This window comes from Plectropomus leopardus, chromosome 12 (genome assembly GCF_026936395.1).
Source record: "Plectropomus leopardus strain MGB_pleo_1.0 chromosome 12, ASM2693639v1, whole genome shotgun sequence".
Classification (NCBI taxonomy): domain Eukaryota; kingdom Metazoa; phylum Chordata; class Actinopteri; order Perciformes; family Serranidae; genus Plectropomus; species Plectropomus leopardus.
In genome coordinates this window covers 6,524,820-6,546,717 of record NC_142187.1, presented here as the reverse complement: position 1 = coordinate 6,546,717, position 21,898 = coordinate 6,524,820, and the positions used below count along the sequence as shown (strand labels likewise).

Here is a 21,898-nt window from a genome sequence, read left to right as displayed (position 1 = left end):
TCAGTGTAACCCTCAGTAAAGTAAGTTAGTTTGAAGAAATTTTATGTAATGGAAGTTTACAGTATTGGTAGAAACCAATAGTTTACTGTAAACTTAATTTCTAAAAAAGAAAAACTTTCTTTTTGATTTGAATGATGAATTACTTGTTTTTATCTACCACAGTGAAACTGGCCTAAGTTCTTGAACATCAAAACTGTCTCCCAGTGATAAAAGTGTGTTAAACGATGTTATTATAAGATGTTATTATACTGCAAAACTCTTACTATGACACAACATTAACACTACTGTTATGGTAAGTTTTAAATGCAGTATGTTCCAATACAACAAATATATTGTACTGTCATAAAAAACACATTTATTGAAGCTGGAAAAACCTACCAGTCTCAGTTTGTTGTTTTTGGCAACTTACTTGACTCACTTGATTTGAACTCAAGTCTGACTCGAGTCGCAACTTTTTTAAAAATGTATTTAGACTTTATTTAACCAGGTTTGTCTCACTGAGATCAAATATCTCTTTTATCTCTCTCACCTAGCAACTTCAATGAATTTAGACTCAACTTGAAAAAATTAACCAAGACTTGCAACTAAACTTGAACTTTAACACCATTGACTTTTGACTTCACATGGATTTTTGACTTTTGACTTGAATATACTTGAAACCTTCCCGAAGGTCCAAAGATTACTAAAAAGTTTGTTGAGCTACATAAAAGTGTGCCATGAATGAATTCATTTCCTGAATCAACTAACATTAACATGATTCATTACAAACAAGTCAACACTTCCAATTCCCCAGATTCACTTTAACCAAGTCAGCAGCATCCAATCAAGTGGCAGGCGAGAACCACGTAGAGCTAATGTTACTGAGCACCAGTTGGAAAAAATGACATCAAAGATAATTTTGTTTAGGTATAAAGACTATGCAAAGGTAAACGAAGAATAAAATTGCAGTATCCAGAATGTGCAGGTTGAAAATTATAAATGAAGAAAAAACTTCCAACTTTCTTTGACAATTGACATGCAAAGAATGATAAGTCAAGGCTAATGTTAACATAGTTAGCGAGCTAAAGCTTAGCTAACTTTAGCTTAACAGCAAGGTAGTTTTTAACAAACTTGTTTAACAAAGAAATTCAAATTTTAAAAAGCATGATTTTTGTAAACTGTAAATAGCATTACTTTTTTGTGAAGAGCCCATTATGATTTTTTAGGACTCAAGACTCAAAGTATGGACTCAGGACTCAAATGCAAGGACTTGAACTTGCTTGTGACTTGCGACACAATGACTTGGTACCACCTATATTAGTTACAGTTTTCTCAAATTTAATGTGGTATCAATTTTAATGTCAAAGATTAACAAAAGCAAGCACTTTCAAGAGGTTTGGAGCGAAATGAGGTTTCAAAAAAATATATTCAGAAAAATACCAGCTGCATTTGTGAAATGGCCAAAAAACAAATGACAAAGAGGAAATGGGGTTGGAGAGAGGACTGGGTGACAGATTTTGTCATTGATGTCATTTCAGTCTACCTTTCTTGGTCATCGCTCCGTCCCCCTCTGTTCAGCTGCATCGCAGTGGGCACGAGCTCTCGGGGGAAAAACCCGTCGCTGAACTGCACACTGGTTGACCTCTTTGTCTCTGTCTCTATGATTGTGTATCTCAGGGGATGACGTGGGAAGATAGGGTTGGGGGGATGGGGGGGATCGGGGGGCAGGACAGGGTGAAATCCAGGACACTTGATGTAATGGAAACTGTCCCTCTGCAGATGTCCACCTCTGACCCCAAAACAACTCCAAACAATGCATTCTTTTATCCCAAATATGTTGTAGGCCTTACAGTATGGCACTGAGTGAACTTGTGTGTGTGTGTGTGCGTGCGTGCGTGCGTGCGTGCGTGCGTGTGCATGCGTGTGCATGCGTGTGCATGTTTGTTTTCAAAGTCAGAAGTTCATCTGCAGTGTTAGCCAAGTCAAGCGGTCTTTGCCTTAATAACCTGTGGATCGGCAGGCAGCCTGTAAGCCATTAAACCAATCAGCTTTCATGTTGCACTGCTTCAATCATTTTACAAAGTAACAACAGATATGCTTCAACATGCCACCTACCCTGTGACAAATTTAACTAAATTTCATGACTAAAATTAAAAATGAATCTTTTACATGACCAACAGCCACCGAACCACCATAACATCTGGCAGCTACTTTTGTGATATTTAGATTAACCTGATAACTGCCTTTTTTTTATTTAAACTAAATGACTTAGTTTAATTTTTTAATTATATTTTTTAACTTTTGCATTTGTTTGATATGACAGATTAAGTGTAAACAGGGAAGAGAGAGGGGATGACATGCAGCAAAGGGCCACAGGTTGGAATTCAACCTGCCAACCTTGAAATCCCGTGTATAAAATAACCTGCATTTTCTGTATAATTCAGCCCATGGTTTCCAGTAGCAGTAGGAGGCTGTTTTTAGCAAAAATGTTTATTATCCAGTATCCCAATGCTGTAAGGTACCTACTCAACACCAAATGACAAAAAGACAAAGTTAGCGACTAGTTATTGAACATAGTGGGACATTTATCTAGCTAAATATTTGTGAGATATTGTTCTCAGGAGTTGGTGGAGACAAAAACAGAGCTAATAGGAAACTGAATGTTGGACTAACGTTTCACAGGCGGGCAGTAGCACAACTCTCAATGAATGCTAATGTTGCTAGACGTGTAAAAAAAAAAAAGCAATATGCTCGCCCTAAAAATTTTAGAATTTTGCATGGTGACATGTTGTTCGCTTTTCTTGTGTGCTGCCTCAAGTAAAAAAGATGATGTAACTTGTGAAAAAAGATAACAAATCTTGTTTTTACAAATGAAAAGTTCAATCCGTAAACGATAAAACATACTAGAGCACGACCGATATGAGATTTTTTAAAACAGATACCGATTTTATAGTGGTAAATTCACTGATTACCGATTTTATAGTTGTAAAATTCACTGATTACCGATTTTATAGTGGAATAATTCATCGATTACCGGTAAGGCGACTGATATTGGGAATTTTTGAGCTGAAATGAAAATAGATCATTTCTATGTGGATTGTGCACTGATTTTGCACTGATATGACTATGCAAAGGTAGTAATTTAAGAAGGCTGCTTTCTTAAACAAACAGCTACTGCCCGCCTGTGAAACGTTAGTCCAACATTCAGTTTCCTATTAGCTCTGTTTTTGTCTCCACCAACTCCTGAGAACAATATCTCACAAATATTTATTTAACAATTTACCTATTTAACATTACACAAACAAAAATAGACAATGAATAAAAATAACATCAGTACTGTATGTATTCAGCATCAGTCTTTGCTGACCAATCAAATAAATAATATTAAAATAAAGTACACATCAGTACTGTATGGTCTTTGCTGACCATTTAAATAAAGAATAAATACAATAAAATAAATAGCTAAACCAACGTCAGTACTGTTCAGTATCAGTCAATTGCTGACCATTTATAAACCACCCAAGCGTCGTTTTCTGCATTACATGGTCTGTAAAAAAAGTAATTGGCGCATATCTTCAAAAATATATGCTGACGCTGATATGCTCCCATATGTCTGTGAAAGGCTAATGTAGGCTGATAATATCGCTTGACCGATAAATCAGTCGGGCTCTAAAAGGTACTGTTGCCTCAACTCACTGACATGTTTTGCTACAGCATTACCCTAAACAAATAACGCTGTATGACTAGCATTACTGGCTCTGTTTAACTTATCGGACAGTTAGGATTCACTATGTTTTAGGCTATAGGCTACATAACTATCCCATAAGTGTCACTTGAGGCCATTTAGCCACTAGTCAGAAAAATTTTAAAGTGCCGTCAGCTTTTTTTACCACCCTCCCCACTACTGTCCCCATTATCTGAGACGACTCATTACTTTCCTCCCATGTTAGCAAAAGAAATCAAGTCGATTTTTAAGGTTCCAGATGGTTTAAGTAGCTTTTGAACGGCATCTGAACAAAGCACACCAAAACTGATGTCGATCCAGGTTTCTGAAGGGTTAAAGCACAGCCAGTCTACTCACTAATGTTGTAATAATCTGCTAAGGAGATCTGTTATAATAATGAAAGCAAGATAAACTGAATTCACCCACAACATTCCTGACTTGTCAGCTGTGTTTCTATCTGAGGCCGTGTTATGTCGGCCCCCGTGACTTCTCTAATGTGATTTGCTGGATGTCTGATGTGGTCATTATCCCAAACTATGCTCATGTTAGTGATGCAGGTTTTCATCACAAGCACACAGTTCTGAAACTGATTTCAAAGTGAAGATAAACCTCATTAGTGCCACTCTCCCCTCAGATTGATTGTTGTTTTTTGATTGACAGCTCAAACTGCTGCTCCACTGCCAGTATTACATGTTCAACAAGCAGATAAAATCATGCCTGTCGGCTGACTGGGCCGGGCTTTTAATTTGTTTATTTGATAGGATCAAGCCAGCACACAGTGTAACATGATTTGTCAGTCAGCACCATGTAATCTAGATTTTGCTGCCCTGTTTGCTGTGAATGGGGGTTCTGAGGGGCACACTCACAAATGTGTGGATAAATCCATGCACACGTATTTGTATTTGTCAAAACAAAACAATCCTTTCTAGAGGTCAGAGAGGTCAGGTATGCATTAAAGCAGTAAGTGCTGTCAGTGGACAATATATTGTCCCAGAAATAATTGCAACAAATGATATAATCTTAATTTTACAACCATTTTATGCCAGTTATATAATGATAACATAACAGCATAATAAAGCCAAGAACTGTGTCAAACTCATTTAACCCCCTGAAACCCAGAGTGACATCACTTTTCTTCTGCCGCTTTCGTTCACCTTTCACATCTTTAAACTTTGAACCCAGAGCAAATTGGCTCAGTTTCTTTCAAAAACATGGGTGAAAAAAGGAAACTTGGTAAGAATGTTCCACAAGTTACAAGAAACTAGTAGATTTAGAAAATTAATTAAAAAAAAACAAAAAAAAAACGGGGGGCCAAATGTCTAGGGAAAAAAAGAAAAAAGGTAGAAAAAATATATAAATAATGATTATATTTACATATTTAAAATTATGTAACAAATTAAAAAAAAAATTCTAAGCCATTTCTGAACCACATTTTTCTCTATTTCTTTTTTTAAATAATTTTTTAGGCAATTTTCTTGCTAATTTTCAGGCCATTTCTTCTCTCGTTGCTCATTGCCTTCTTCCCATGTTTTTAAAAGCTAAAATGTTCAGTTTTGAAGGGGTTTATGGTCAGAGCACCCCTGTTGTTTATTCTGGCATCATGTTGTCTGAAGTAAACAAACATGCATGGAAACAAGGGGGCAATATTGTACAATCTATGGACATGACCTCGATCATTTTTTCTAACCTTTATTTGTCACTAATGTAAAAAATCAGGACAGGCCTTTGTATACAATATCAAAGTTTTAATTTATGGCATCCATGTCTTTGGGGAGAGGGGGCACAGGTCAGTTGTTTGTGTTAATCCCACCCCGGGGTCAAACTCTCCTTCAGATAACCTCTCTGACTCCCAATTTTCTCCTGTTTTCTTTTCTCCTCCTCTGTTCTAAAGAAGCTCCTGTCTGCTTCTTTTCTCATCTTCTTTGTCCCTCCCTTTCTCTGCCCGTCCTCCTCCTCCTCTTCTCCCATGCTTGAGATTAATTTGCTGCAAAATACTTTTTATACGTAGGCCTAAAAACAACACCAGGGCTGTATATTGAATCTTTATATTTCTACCTGTTTCAACTCTTAATTTTTATATTGTGAAACTACTGTGTTTAAAATGTAGTTAGGCTGGGACATAAAAACCACTCGGTTACGGTTAGGAAAACATGTTTTGGCTTAAAATACCCAGTTTTATTGCTATAAACATGACTGGAAATGTCCTGACGTCTTGTTAAAAATACCCACCTTTGTTCACCCATTGTTTGTTGGTGTTTAACAGTCTGTCTGCTGCTGAAATTCATGTAATCTGAACCAACTTCAGATATGTTTACATGATATGTATGAAATGCCCAAATATAACTCCTGATTTGCAGAAATTTAAATGAAATGCGAGCATTTTATTCTGGCGACTGGGCTGCCTGATATTTCTGCTGCCTCAAATTCCTGGTTCTAATTGTGACAGCAAAAGTAGGTATTCTTATTGTCAGACATTTCTACAGTCAGCCTTTAGTGGCTCTATTCATTATATTCATAGTTAAACTGTTATGCTTTGGCCATAACAACCTGTTGTTAGTATTTACTCAGCAGAAAACTGATGCAGACTGATAGATTGTAAGTCACTCCCAGGTCACACCGCCCCTCTGCCTGCAGGTTGTCCCTTTGTCTCCACAGAGGGTGGAGGTTAAGCTAGAGGTTCAAAGAGCGTGTGTGCGTGTGCATGTGCGTGTGCGTATGTGTCTGCGCGTGTGCGTGTCCAACATCATCTCTGACATTCCAGGCATTTTTTTGTCTCCCACCTGCCGTCCTCGACACAAAGGGGATTCAATCAGACAGACAGGTCCTGTCCCAGCCATGCGATCACCACTGAACCTTAACAGTGTGCAGAGAGCGCAGCTACAAAGTGCTGCTGCCCCTCAGTGATGGAGCTGTACATTACAAGTCAGGGGAATTAAAATCTCCATTTGACAAATAAGAAAAACAAACATTTATGTTATTAAATTTTACAAAGTAACAACAGATATGCATGTATAGAAAAAGTTATTCTGTTATTTAATGTTATTTTATTTTAGTTTAGTTCAGTTTAGTTTTTTATAGTTGATTAAAAAGTATGGTTACTCTTTAGTTTTCCTATAATTTACAAATTTTCCTCACGATTTCAGTTGTAAAGAGTGGGGAAAAAGCTGAATGAAGTTGCTGTGCCGTCCACATTCATGCACACCTCAGATTTTCTCTGATTTTTTACTCTGTCACGGAACAAGTTTACAAAAATTTTATCTTGTTTTTTTTCCCCCTGTTATTTAAAAAAAACCAGTTTCAGTGATTTTTAGCATCTGTCACAGATCAAATCCAGATTACAGACATGTTTTTTCAGTATAAATGACTAAATGAGTGTATTCTGGTTTTGGCTGATGTACTTCACAGTCATGCTATTGCTGTGTATCAGTGGCTTTAGTGGCTGGATTAGTCTAAATGTTTACAGTGACTCACTGGTCCACATGATGATAGTTTTTAGTGTTTTAACAGCCTTTTTCTGGCTGCTATTTCTAATGAGAACTTCTAAATGTGTTCCCAACATTTCCTGACTGAACATGGCCTAGAAATATGAAATGAAAACACGTTGCAGGAGCAGCGGAAGAAAGGGGGGATGGGGAGGAGGTGCATGAGAAAAACAGCTTTGCAACACAGGCCTCTTTGACTACTTGGCGTAGTGGCTGTAGAGTGTGTGAGTGTTGGAAAATGTGCATGTGTGGAGTAGCGTTACCTGAGAACAGGTCCTCTCTGTTGACCTCCGCAGCCCGCCCACCCATGTTACTGCTTTAGGGTTGGTTCAGCGGATGTGTCAATCAAACCTACAGGGAAAGAGTAAAATATACACACAAATACACAAAAGAAAAACCACACAAAAAGCCCCTTTGAGTGGCAAAGACAATCATGTGCTTGTCTGGCAAAACCAGTAAAAAAATGTCTAAAGATGTAATTGAACATTAGCGCTTAGCTGAATGAATTAATTAGTCATTACCAGTTCAAACTTAAAACAACATTGTTAGTATCTGTAGTGGCCGATAAATGAGTTCTTGTGTTGCTCTGGCACCAAAACACTGGCCAGTGAGCCAAAACTTCTTTCGCTCTAATTGGCAGAGTGGACCGACTCGTACACTCAAACGCACACGTAGGACCTGTAAACACACAATAAGTGGAATGAGCTAACTCCTATGTGACAGCTTTGAATTGGTCAGTCAGTCAGAAGACAGGGGAGCTCACTCAAACATACAAGCCATGCTCTGGACATGCAAAAGTTTTCCTTTAACTACTCACTGACAACATCACACTTTCGAAATTGTTCCGCTATTTTCAGGTTCAACAAGGTCAGATCCAAAACCGTCATTTCTGGTGGACATTTCCGTTAGTTCATTAAGCGGTGCGACCGAGCAGTGCTACTAAAACACACACAAACAGGCCGTCTGTTGTCGCTGTTATTGTTTCTGTCGCATGCTCATTACACAAAGCAACAATGGGCATGTACAAATTCAGATATTGAGATATTGTTTCTTAAATGCTCCGTTTTACACGGTCACACAAATACACTGTAACCAGAGTTTTGAAATATCTGCACCTCAGAAAGCGTTTTAAAAACTCTCTGTTTTTTGGAACTTAAAACTTAACTTAAAAAGAAGGTCATGCGTTGAGTTAAAATTAGTACATTAACATAACTTGAGATAAACATGTCATGTAAGTGAGGTCAGTGCACGATGACAGGAAGGAGAGTGGCTCTATCATCCATCCCCTTTATGTATTTTGACTTCTCTGCTCTCTTGAAACCTGTCAGACAATCATAGTCCCAGCCTTTTGTGTTCAGTTGTAGTTTATTGATTAGTAATGGTAAACATATGAAAGAATAACCTCACACCAATTCGTAATCCTATTTATTTTCCTCCTCAAGAAAATATATCTATACATCATCATCAACATCATAACTTTCATTTTCAATTAACTGAGCTGCTGCACAATCTTTTCATGTACCACTTTGTAGACTTCCTCTGAAGTGAATTAATATTTGCATCATTTGAACCAAATTTTATTTAATATATATGTTAAGAATAAAACACTAAATTATCTGGTAAATGAATGTTTCACTACATGCGCATAGAAATAGACTTGATATGCAGAAGCGGACTGAGTTTTAAACATTGGCAAGTTGCTTGAGCTGTTCCCCCCTCATATCAGCATGCATTACTCTTTATGACCACTAGATGGTACCAGAGTGTTTGTGTGTGTGTGTGTGTGTGTGTGTGTGTGTGTGTGTGTGTGTGTGTGTGTGTGTGTGTGTGAATAAGATATTGTAACTGGTTCTATTTTCATTAAGTATCCACTTGTGTCTCCTCTGTTGTGCTCTGTGTTAAAATACTGAAAGTCATGGAGCACAAAGATATGGCATTCATTTTAGAAAAAATACAAATTACCATTAAACTTGACAAGAGCACATATTTTAGATAATGCTGTGACACACAGTATATCTGAGGCATTATACAACTGATTAACACTGATGGAAAAAGTAATATAGTTTGACTCATAATGTCATACTGATACATGTCTACTTGTCCTGTGGTTACCCCTCCGTCTCCTGATGTCACCTAAATTGTTATTTATGTGAATAAATTCATAGGATCCCCGTGGGATTGGCCGTGACAGTAAACCAATTAGAGTTTATTGTTGGGGCGGTTGCTAGGTAGAGCGGGAAGTGAGAGAGAGGTGAAGGGTGAAGGGGTTACTCTTCCTGGAATCCAGAGGCCCTAAACGGGGTCACCGTGTAAAGAAAAAAAGAGGGTCTGAAAACACTCCTAAGAATGCCGCAGCTTATCACCGGCTTTTGCACATCAAAGTGGCCACCTTCTTTATGTTAATGTTGACACCATAGCCGCCATGTTAACGACCTCTAATATCCTTTCTTTTTATTCATACCCTTGAATGCGGCCATTGGTCTCTGACACTGATGGGGTTTCTGAAGTTGATTTACTGATATCCTCTTTTACTATCACATGAGTATCAGCAAACTGATGTTGGCTCATACCAAAGTGATAGAAACTTGTCTTCAAAAGATGACAGCTCACGTAATAGAGCGTTTGATTCCCCCAACTTCTGTCATATTTTAAGAATTTTGTGAACCCATACCCTTCTAGTTGTCTTTTTGTTTCTCTTCAACCTCCTTGCGGCGTACAGCAGTAGCAGGTCATCAAGATCTATTTTTGTGATGTGCATAGAGTGTGCGTAGAGCGTGCGTATAGCATTCGTAGAGCATGCGTAGAGCATGTGTAGCACCGCTGTTTACAGCACGTTCATCACTGTGGATGCTCATATGGTTATCATTATAGTTGTGGTTATAGTTCTTGGTGTGGACAGCCCTTTAGTCAGATGTTGTTGGTGGAGACCAAAACAGAGCTAAAAATGAGAATGAATATTGGAATTACTTTTGATAAGTGGCCATTGATATCATATGAATGCTAATGTTGCCTCCTGCTAGATGCCATTGTGTGTACAGGAAATTGTGAGCTAACAGCTTCTAGCCAGAAAAGACACCCTCCAATATCCTTAGTAGATCCAAGGTTCATTACAGGACCCAGAGCAGGATCAATGGTTGGTTCGAACTTTAATGGTTATAATTAAGCTACACAGTACATATGTATATATACTATATATGAGTGTTGATATGACCTACTGGAGTGTCACAGTTGCCCCCCAATCTCTCATCCTTAACCCCTCCAACCCATCCTCACCCCCATTCCCATCAGCCCCTTGTTCTTGGCTAATCCATGACTAATCAAGTCTCTCCCCCTGGGGGGTCACCTCCCTTAGCCTCTCTCTAAAACATAAAAATCTTAACCCCATCATCTGCTCCATTAGAGACCAACTCACCCATTTCCTCCCACAACTGCTCACGGGTTAGTGCGTTCTGGAGCTCCAAAGGTCTGATTGAATTTACCAAGATAGCACCTATGACCAAAACTTTACAGATACTGGGAGGGAGAGAACAATGAAGTGGAGGCCGATAAGATTAAAAAGTGTGAGAGCAACACATACAGAGTAATAAAAAGGCCATCAATCAATGTTTCCCACTCTAAAGGCCCTAAAAGCATCTCTGATATCTTTGGATGCAATTTTTTTTAGTTTATCTGAATTTGCAGTGAGCATGTGTTCAGATTATAAACAACACAATCAATCATTTTTCCATAGAGCTGAGGAACCAGCAAAACAATAACAATGTGTGTGCAGTCAACAAGCTTTCAGCTGAGAAAAGTGGGCCATGCCTGATCGTTTTTGCTTTCAGCAGCCAATCAGATTTCCTCTCACACACACTCAGAAAATACCAACCCAATGACCAAGTCAGTCGCTGTGTGAATAGCGTGTTGTACGTTCATTGTGTGAGATCCTCTGATTGCATCTTTGTGGTGGTGTTTGTCACTACAACAGATTTGAAACAGACACTTTTTTGGTCTATATATTTCTTTTGTTTAGTATTATTAACTGCTTTGCTGAAAATAACTAAAAATAAATATTTTTGATGAAACATAGTGATAGATATACCCAAACAATGGAAATATGACATCTATGTTTGTCATGTATTCATTTGATGAAGGTCAGTGCTCCGCACAGATCTGATGTTTCCGTCTACTGCAGTTTTTCACCTCCTCAATCAATGTTTAACCCTTTAACACCCTGATCGACAAGTTTTCTTATGCTGCATTTGCGCACCTTTTTATAGTGTTAACCGTAAACCTGAGAAAAATGGTTTTTATTTCTTCCAAACACTGGAAAATACTAATGAGGAACCTGGCAAAGAATATCCCACAAAAAAGGTAAATTATCTGAAAATTAGCTGTTTGTGTTTGTGTGTGTGTTTGTGTTTGTGTGTGTGTGTGTGTGTGTGTGTGTGTGTGTGTGTGAGTTAAAATTCTATCCTAGGAAAAAAGTTTAAACATATTTAAATGTTTGTTTTGTTTTGTTTTTTTTATTTCTTTTTTCTGACTTTTAGGTAATTTATTTTTTTATTTTTATTTTTTACCTTTTTACGAATTTCTAGCAAATTTTTGGGCCATTTCATAGGAAGTTGTTCATGACCCTCTACCCTCTTTCTTTTTGAAAGAAATCAAGCCAAGTTGCTCAGGTTTTAAAGAGTTAACTGAGATGTATGTTTAATGTATATTTAAAATGGTTTTTTAATTGTTTTTAACAAAGTTTGGGGGTTTCCACATTTTCAAACTGCAAATGTGTAAAAAAAACCCAACACAAAACAACAACAGCTGGATCAAGTGTATACCCAAATGCTAGAAAACAAGACAAAAAATGACCTGTCCTTTTTTTCCCTTATATTTTCCATTGCCTAAGCGAGTAGTGCTGATGTCATCATTATTATTTGTCTCCCTGCACCTATAAATCTCTGCCTTTTGGGGCTGTTTATCATATTTAGTTCAGGTTGAATTTCAGTCCCAACCAAGCTTAACTTTAAGTGGAGGAGGATGCAGACTCCGCCACCAGGGTCTTCCTCATGAAGTGCAGTATTAAAATTATTGCACAGTGTGACCACACTTTTCATTGGCCTGAAGTTACACCTCTTCCTGATGATCCTCAGCAGCACTGCATCCCTCATCCACAACACGACAGAACAGGCATCCCTTTGTCATCACCATTCAGGGGCCTCTCACCCTCTCTGTCTGACGAGTGAGCTGCAGCAGAGACAAAGTCCACTCTTTATAAATGCTTTTTTAATGATATTTTTAATCTTCATTTTAGATAGTTGTCTTTTGGTTTTGAACCTCATGATTGGTGAACACATTGGTGATCACTTCAAACTAAAGCATAGCCATAATGAGCCTGATTTTAGAGGTAGTTACGGTGGCTGTCAGTTGTTGTTATCACCCTTAGTTAAGAGTTTGTGAGCGGGATGGTAGTCATTGCTTTATATTGACTTAGTGGTGTGAACCAGTTACCTTAAGTTACCTTTTTGATTTTGAAATAACACAACAAGGTAAAAAACCCCAAAAAAGAATAGATAGAAGCTTAGAGACAGCAACAAATGAAGGAGAAGAAATGCCATTATAGTCATACTGATTGAAATCTCTCTTTAAACATAAATGCACTTGATCAGTTAACCCTTTTACACAGAGATGGCGCTATAGGGCAGTCCCTTCTTCACGCCCCCTTTGCCACTTTACACAGACACACACAAAAGCAGCATCATGCCTCTCCACTGTGTGGTTTTGGGCTGGAGATATCGTTGCTTGATGCATGTCACCCTGCGTTGGTTTGGACGCAGATGTGAAGTGCAGTATGTGTGTAAACAGCGGGGGCAGTGTGGAGGCAGAGTGGATGTGACAGAGTAATCACAGCAGCGTTGATTACAAATGGCAGAAAGCAGAAGAGACACGTGCTCCCCATTGTCCCGACGGGCTTGTTTTAGAGGCCTTGCGTACCACCGACGTTGTCGCCGCGGTTGCCTTTTCTGCCTAAACCTCAGCATTAACATGAGTGTGTGTGACTCAACTTCAGTCTCCCCTGAGATGCCCTGTTGTTGTTGTTGTTGTTGTGTATTTTCAGGTAATGACTAGGCCAATGTTATCACTACCTGCTGCTTTGACATGGGCTTGACTTCACTTCACAGCTTGCGTTTGGGTGTGAACAAGTTTTTTTATTTTTTTATTTAGTTTGGGGGGGGGGGGTCCCTATATTTTATAGGTCAGCTTTAGATTGACAGGAAATGTTTTTTCAAATATCGTTGGTGTGGACAGGATTTTTTGGAGGACCCCTGTTGACAAGGCCTAAATGGGGCTATACATGAAAAATCAAAAAATGAGAACGTATGATCCATCCTATCCTGTTGTGTCACTCACAGAAAACCATGTAAAAAGAAAAGATATATGAAGAGTAAAGGGCAGTATGTGCTTATAAATACATTGTGTGCCACTATATTTACTCCTTTTGATAAGATTTAACCTGCAATTAGTAAGATTAATATTAATAGTAAAATCACAGAGTAGTCAATTAAATGTCTATGGGACATAGAAAGCAGAACTGCACTGCCAATCTCTAAACTCCAGTCTCCTCTTATGCACTGTCTGGTCATTTGTTTAAGACAAATATCCGAATTTCAAGTTTTTCTTAGTTATTTAAAAATGTTATTTCTCTCCCACACTATTCTAAATGTGCCATGTAGCTGAAGAAAGTATTTTGTGTCCCAAAAAAGATCAGGGTGGAATGTTTTGACCCCATGTCCTTATAAAGAAATGTTCATGATAAGGCCCGTACAGTGTTTTCTGGACTCATGTGTTGTGGTTTTATGTTGTATTGTATTCTTACTTTAGTTTAGGTACTTAAGGTGCTTACTTTTGACATTTCAGCTAATAGCAGCGTTATTACCACCTGTGTGGACACACACCTTATCCTAAATGTGTGTGTCCATTTATATTAAGTTATACACGCTGTACATGTGGCGTGAGGCATCGACCTGGAGACCACAAGTGTAACCTTAAGAACACACCAACAGATGAGAAAAGAAGGAGGAGGAGGAGGAGGAGGGGGTGGCGGGAGTGGTGAACTAACTAACTCTCTAATCTGCCTGTTTGAGAGCAAAAGGGAGAGAAAATCAAGTGTGTTGGAGTGCCAGTGGAGGGGGGAGGCGGTAATTACACAGGGAGAGAGGAGGGGAAGGAGAGGGAGAAAAGAGGGAGATGTCAGGGAGTTACAAACAGAGCAAGAGACAGAGACGACAGAGAGAGGGAGGACGTAAGGAGGGGGGGAAGAAATAAAAAAGGAATAGCGAGGACAGGAAGAAGTGGAAAGGTCGTTCCTTGAATATTTCTGGACCTCCTGGATTACTGAGATTTACTTTGCAGGACTCTGCATGTGCATCTTCTCATAGCTGGACACTTTGCACTGTGTCTTGCCTGTTTGCACGTGTGTTTGGCAGCTGCAGTTAACAGCATTGGCGTGTTGGTACATTCATGCAAGACACAGGATGGGAGCTCCTGGCCTCTCTTTTGCTCTCTTCTTCCTCTTCTTCTCTCCCGTACGAGCCCAGTGGTGGAGTTTCCTGTGGGCGAACCCCAAAACCAGCACGAGCTCTACTCCTTCCTCCATTCCTCCCTCCATCACTTCTCCATCCATCACTCCAGGGACAACAGAGTGGGTGACAGAGAAAGGTCCGGAGGGTAGCTCTCAGATAGAGGGGTCTGTGCTGGCCCCTACACCCAGCTTGGGAGAGTTAATCTTTGGCTACAGCACTGCAGAACCTTGGACTCTACGTCCAGAGGAGAACGCAGCTGGTGACAGCAAAGCCAAGAACCAGTACAAACCACTGAAACACTGGAAGAGTGGTGAGTGTTACTGAGATGTTGAATATAATAGTTTTATTCGCCAAGCTCTCCCATTGACAAGATTTTTAGCTCAAGAGTGGGTTACAATTGCTTAATAGTTAGTTTTACAGATTAGAGAGGCAGGGTTCCCATAGTAGTTAAACCAGTAGTTCCAAAACTTTTTTGGTTTCTAACAAGAAGGAATGTTTTCATGGCACCCCTCATGTATTATGCTTATAATATGCAAACAGTTAAACCAAAAAGTATTTAATGTGTGCTAAACTCTCCAACATTTCCCAATAAAAAAACAAACATTGATGAAAATCAGGAAAAAAAGATGATGGGGCCAAAAGTCTTGCGATGGCACACCAAGGCCAAAAGCCATAATTGAATCTCAGAAACTCTATTGACGTCACACTAACATCAACAAACATTTCTGGTGAGAAAACTGGCAATCAGTTATGATTTTAGAGACATATAAAAACATCAAACATCAAAATTTCTTTTGTCATTTCTAGCCATAGCTCTACCTCTCATATGTTAACACTGTGATCTGACTGATTTCTGTTGTATTTATTTTGCATGTTTTGTCACTTTGCTATCATTTACCGGCACAAAAATTAAGCAGTGTACTGCTGTGGATGGGGCTGCAGCAAAACATATTTTAGCCACCTAAAAGAAAAAAAATCAAGTGGTGAAAATATTCCAAATACAGCAAATACTTTGAATAGCGAATAACTTTTTTTGGTGGCTGAAACTGATAAAAAAGTGCTCTGCTTGACGTTTACCCAAATGTTACTTAAAACAAACATTTGGTCTATAATGCTGTTGGAGTATATTGGCTAGTTGAAAATTGTCAGTATGAAGAGTTAAGGACCTGTACTCATTCTTTGGTTTCGCTTTATAAGTACTGTATATTCATAGTTAATAATGCTCTGATTTGAATAGACTTATACTGGTAATGCTATATTAGCAGCAGGCAGCAGAAACAAGTTGTAAACACAACTTTGAAATAGTAGCACCTTGTAAAGCTGATAGAGCTAACTATTTACACATCCAGCAGAGACAGTGTAAAATCATCGTTTCTTTCGTTTCTTTTGTTTCTCTCTCTTTTGGTCTGCACCAACTACTGAGGGAACTATGGTGCTCTTTAGTTCTTGAAGGCTTCATGATGTTTGTCAGCTAGTTGCTAACTTGCTCTGTCTGCTATTTGATGATCAGTGGGTTCAACTGAGCTTTTAATGAAAAACAACTACCTGTTGCTGCTGAAAATAAGGTTGATGAGCGTGAACCATAACAGAGAAGTTGCAGGTCATTGGTTCAGGAGTTCACGCTGATTGGTGAGCGCTTTAGTCTGTAATTAAATCTCATCTGATATCTCAAATGTTTCCTGTCATGCTCGAGCGTATCTCACAATTCATAACAGAAGCCCTAGTTGTTATTCTTTCGGTAGTGTGCTGGTATGTGACACAGTTGTACCCTGATGTGCTCTGTGTCAAATCTTTCTGTGAAACCCGGAGAGAGTAGGTCAAGCAGCAGGAAGCTTTTGTGTGGCGCTGCAGGGTTGAGGTGGGCTTTGAAAGGTTATACGTGGCAGCGATGTGGGGGTGGTTAATATTGGTTTTATAAGCCTGCACAAGCTGATCAAGCATCCATGTGGCCGACATGACGAGGATTAGGTTCAGGAGGAGGGAATTAGGGTGGAAAAATGTGACGTGATCAGATGACTGGCAGAATGTTTGATTTGAATGCAGTGGACTTATTAATGATATAGCCTACTGTTTAATTGGCTGACTGGTTCAAAGCCAAAATGACATCTACCTGTCAACAAAGTCCATAAATATAAATGTGAAGGAAGTGTTTGAACCTGTTCACAGGAGTCTTTAAACAACATAGTAATGAATGAATAATCAGAAATATAAAATCAGAGCTACATGTAGACCTGTTATATTTGTCTATGACATTTGTGTAGAATGTTTTTATAAAAATAGAAATTAAGTCAATTGTATATACTCTTAAATCCGTAACACGTGATGTTGTTATGGGATTTGATTTGTGGAATTTTGTGCGTATGTGTGTGTGTTTCTTCAAACTAGATGTGGAAAGTAACCTTTACATTTTGTAGTTTTGAAGTATTGCACTCAACTCTATTTTTGTACAGAGGACTGTTGTATGTTTTCTCCACTAGTTATTGGATCACTACCACTACACATTTTACAGAGCATTTTCCATTATGATGCATTATAGATTAAAATATGCTTAGTAAATTAAAGGCAGGCCATCTTTTGCACTTTTACTAAAGCTGTGTTTGTTTGTTTTTCTAATACTTTTTTATATTAAGCAATGTAAAATTTGGACTTTCACTTGAAATGATGCTATTTAATGTGTATTGTTTTTTTTCTATTTTACATAAAGTTTCATCACATTTATTTGACCACTTTGAGGCAATGAAACAAGCTGGAATACTACATTGACACATTATTGACACCTTATTATGACTGTTGGCAAATAGTTGCCTATCAGACATGGAGTAACATAAGCATTCAGTTAGAGCTTTGTTTCTGGACAAGTTCATTATTCTCTCTCCTTAACATTGGTTTAAGCATGCATTTTTTATGCCAAAAAAGAAAAAAAACAGCATGTTAAAATTTTACTTTCTTCAAACCACAGCTTAAATCCTAGCCATACTTAAACCAAGATAGCTAAATCCACCTAGCATTAAATGTAACGTTAGCTGGTGAGACAGCTAGCCCCTTGGCTAAAGTTAAATTTACTTACTTTCCCCACTTAGGTGTTTCCCATAGTTGAAATTTATATTTTCTGAAGAACTGTCTTGGTCAATAATTTTGTTATATAACATAAATGGGTAGCCTAGTTGGTACATCTGGTTATGGAAGATAAAAATAGCTGACGGCAATCTAAGCTGCTAACAGCTAATTAGCCTAGCTTAGCAGAGTAGCTATGGCTGCCATCTCAGCTTTGGCTGTGGTGGGATTCACATTTGGTGTCATTAAAGCTAAATTTAAAGCACACATTTCAGTGAATGAAATTGTTAATTTTTTATTGTATTGACTTACAGGGTAACTATTAACAAGTGGTAGATGGAAGGCTGAAATAACACGTTTTATCTATGGATTATGTCAATGATTCATTTGTTTTAAAAGACTTCTTAGATGTCTTGAAGACCTAAAATAAAGGAAGTATCCCTCTGTTACACAGTTTACCCATTCTGCCTGGAAAGGTTAAACCCTATTATTTTCTCAAATTCAGCTTTCCTGTGCCCAGTAGGACAGTAAGGCTGGAAGTCAAAACAATGAGATAAAAGAGGCTTAACGTATGTTTTAGCATTTTCGTAAAATGCTTTGTAGATTTTTATTCTTTCTTTTCACACAACATTTTTAAATTAAGTTTGATAATAAGGTAAAGCAAGCTCAGTATATTGTCCCTAAAACTGCTGAGAGAAGTCTCTCTGCCCTTTCTCACAAGCCTATGATGTATTTTGTCCCACAGTTTTTCTTTATCTTGGAATGGCTGCTGTCCAAGTCATGACTGGTAATCACCACCAGGTCGCTGCTGCTGCCAAGTCAGTCTCAGACCAGATTCCAGCAGCAATGTCAGCCAGCGTTTTGAAATGCGTGTCTCACGGTGCAGGAATGAAAAGTTACGGCATACTCGTTGTAGCATGAGCTCTGTCAGTCATTACAGGGCACTAATGACTTCACATCTGGCCTGGAGGTGTGAGTGCTTTGGGGTGTGTTTGTGTGTGTGTTTGTATTTTGTGTGCACATCTTGAATGCCCACCTGTTTGCAACAAGCTTCACTTGTAGTGGTTTAAGTGGTGCACAGAAGCACGCCCACACACACACACACTCCTTAAACCCTCTAATCAGGTATGTTTCCAGTTGGTCAGGCTGATGAATTAGAGACCCCCAAATGTTGGCCTGTCCGGTCCGGTCTGTGTGTTGACGTGGGTGATATGTGTGTTTGATGTGTGCGCAATGTATGCAAATACATCCCATTTTTATGTGTGTGTGTATGCGCGTGATGGAGATATAGGTAGCAGGGGTGATCCTGGCTGGAATGCTGAGGTGAGAGTAAGTCTCCACGGGAGACAGACTCCATAGTGGGGGGAATCAAGGGAATGTGAAGCCATCTCTTCACACACGCACTAAATACTCTAATTGCCTTCCACTGTGTGTGCGTTTCTGTTTTGGAGGATTATGTCCATGCGAGGCAGAGCAGCGAGGCATGGGCAGAGATCAAATCAAGACAAATGAAAGCCTTGTCAAGATGATTCTGGCACCTCTCTTCTTTACTCTGATGTGTTGTGTGAAGCAGCAACACACAGGTAGCAGACAAAAGAAGTCAGTTTGAAATGTGGTTCAGACATCTGCCAGAAAAGCTGCTGTACATCTTAGTTTCTGTGAACTAGCCCCACTATCAAGAAAAACAAGCTGCCACCTGTTACTCTTTCTTTGTTTGCATTTATACATTTGTATATTGTCTCTGTGTTTGTCAGAGCGAGGCTCAGGAGGTCATCTGGACCTGATGGAGTTAATTGGCGTCCCCCTCCCTCCCTCTGTCTCCTTCACTCCTGGCTATGAGGGTTTTCCAGCCTACAACTTCGGGCCTGAGGCCAACATCGGCCGGCTCACCAAAGCCTTCGTGCCAGGGTCATTCTACAGGGACTTTGCCATCATCGTCACGGTAACACAGGATAATTGAACCCTTCAACCTTTGTCGTCATTCTGTAGTGGTCCTGACACGCTAACAAATTCATAATTAGTGTTTAAAAAAGTACTGTTTATAATACTGGAGCTTTTTATTCTGTTCTAAAGAACAATATATACGGTCAGCTAAGGTCATGTTATGTCGCCACCTTGTGGTATGGTAATGATTAAGCATGACTTCATGTCAGCAGGTTATATGGCTGAATAAAATATAGACCCTCGGGCCTTGCAGACTTCAGTCTACTTTGACGTGCTCTCTGTTATCACGTCAAGTCAGCGAGGGTAGAGACTGCAGCCGCTGATAGACAGGCCTCAAGTCTGTTTAACCCATTGCCACGGAAACGTTTGATTGACAACTACATTCATGTCAGTGGTGATAACTGCTCATATTCTATCTGCTCATCTGCACCTGCAGATAACAAGATATAACACACATATATGGGCTTTTTTCATCCCTGAACAAAATGATATTCACACTTTTCTATACAACATATCGGCTACACAGATTTTTTACGACGTGGTTAAATATTATTCCTGGCCTAAATGATTCAAGTAATGTTTTAATGCAGTATTTCATCACAAGTTTGTTTTTTGTTTTTTTAGTTGCTATTTGGAAAGAATTAAAGTAGCATGTCTGTATAGATATGAATTGTGAGTTATATAACCTGCAAATTCTGCAAAGTCTGAACCCCCAAGCGGACTCTCTGGAAGTCCGCTAGAGGCTCCTTGTGGACTGGATGAATTATGGATTTGGATAGCCCTCGGCACTCGCAGATGAACCCACTGAGTCCACGGGTCTGCAAGTGCAGTGAAGTCCGCAGATTTGGATTCAGCTTATATTTTCTGTATTCTCAGATTTAATTTATTTATTTTTCTTTTTATCTCCTACATGGATGAATTACTGAACAGGCTTACTGGGAGCAGGCCCAGGGGCCCAGAGTGTCAGGGCCCCCACCCGCAGCCTTCACCTGCAAAGTGTCTTGAGACATGTACCGACCAGGAAGAGACTCAAAATGACCACAAAGACAGGCAAAACAGCTGCAAAGAGACTCGCAGAGACTCAACAAAAAAAAGGGCAAAAAAACCTACAAAGAAAAGCAAAATGACCATAAAGACACTCAAAATGACCATTAAGAGACAAAGAAGACCACAAAGAGACACGGAATGTCAACAAAAAAATGCAGAACCACAACAATCAGACACAAAAGTCTGTGTGACTTGCTCTATGTAGGAGAGATGGTGGGGCCTTCTGCATGTCTGTGCCCAGGAGGGGCCCATTTTCTTATAATCTGCCCATGGCATCCACCTCTGTTTTTTATTTCCTTCATTTTTTTGTTTTGGTCAGCCTTCTTTTCGATGAATAATAGAGCCACATTTGACGAACCACAGTTGATCTTACACAAATATATGTTTAAATTTTAACACAAAATGGATCTTCGAAGCTCTTGGTACAGCACGTACATGGACAAAGACATAGCAAAAAAACTTAATCTACAATCCAATTGTAATCCACATGTCAAATAGATGTGTCTAACATTGACGTCTAAACATCTACAGGGTCTTGATCTTACAGTCTCTTAACCCTTAGACACTCTGGAGCCAAGTCACACGCCTGCATGCAGACAGTAAAGGGCTCTGAGGTCTCTGAAAGTACCGAACCATGACTATGCATGAATCATACCTTAATATTATTATACGTGATGACTTTCAAAGTCTTTCATATTGCATAATTTTTCCACTACATGACTTTAATATTCATATATTGGCAGAAATATGCCAAAGCTGACCTCTGAGTGACCAAAGTGACCTCTGATGTCTTCTACCTTGCCTTTACTCCAGGTGCGTCCAGCCACTCAGAGAGGAGGGGTGCTCTTCGCCATCACAGATGCCCTCCAGAAGGTGGTGAAGCTGGGTTTGGCCCTCACTCCAGTGCGCGGGGGCCTCCAGAGCATCTTACTGTACTACACTGACAGAGAGCAAGCGTCCCACAGCCACAAGGCTGCTGCCTTCAGTGTCCCAGATATGACCGACCAGTGGACACGATTCACAGTGAGCACTTAGTATTGTGTTATATGATGAATTACAGGATAGGACCTATTATTATATATGTTTCGAATATTTAATTACCTAATCTATTT

At 39.2% G+C, this 21,898-nt stretch overlaps 1 protein-coding gene across 4 annotated transcripts in view; it reads left to right on the top strand.

The window, feature by feature from the left end:
* Positions 1–21,898, top strand: part of col15a1b (collagen, type XV, alpha 1b) — a 106,143-nt gene that overhangs the window by 10,750 nt on the left and 73,495 nt on the right. The window contains exons 1-3 of one of the 4 annotated variants that reach the window (XM_088085941.1): positions 14,421–15,051; positions 19,550–19,737; positions 21,600–21,809. In XM_088085941.1, coding sequence (XP_087942067.1) covers positions 14,694–15,051; positions 19,550–19,737; positions 21,600–21,809 — 756 coding nt within the window. In that variant the 5' untranslated portion in view covers positions 14,421–14,693. Of the gene's footprint in view, positions 1–14,420; positions 15,052–19,549; positions 19,738–21,599; positions 21,810–21,898 lie in introns of those variants that run through there. The other 3 variants (XM_088085937.1, XM_088085938.1, XM_088085939.1) reach the window with 3 other exon arrangements.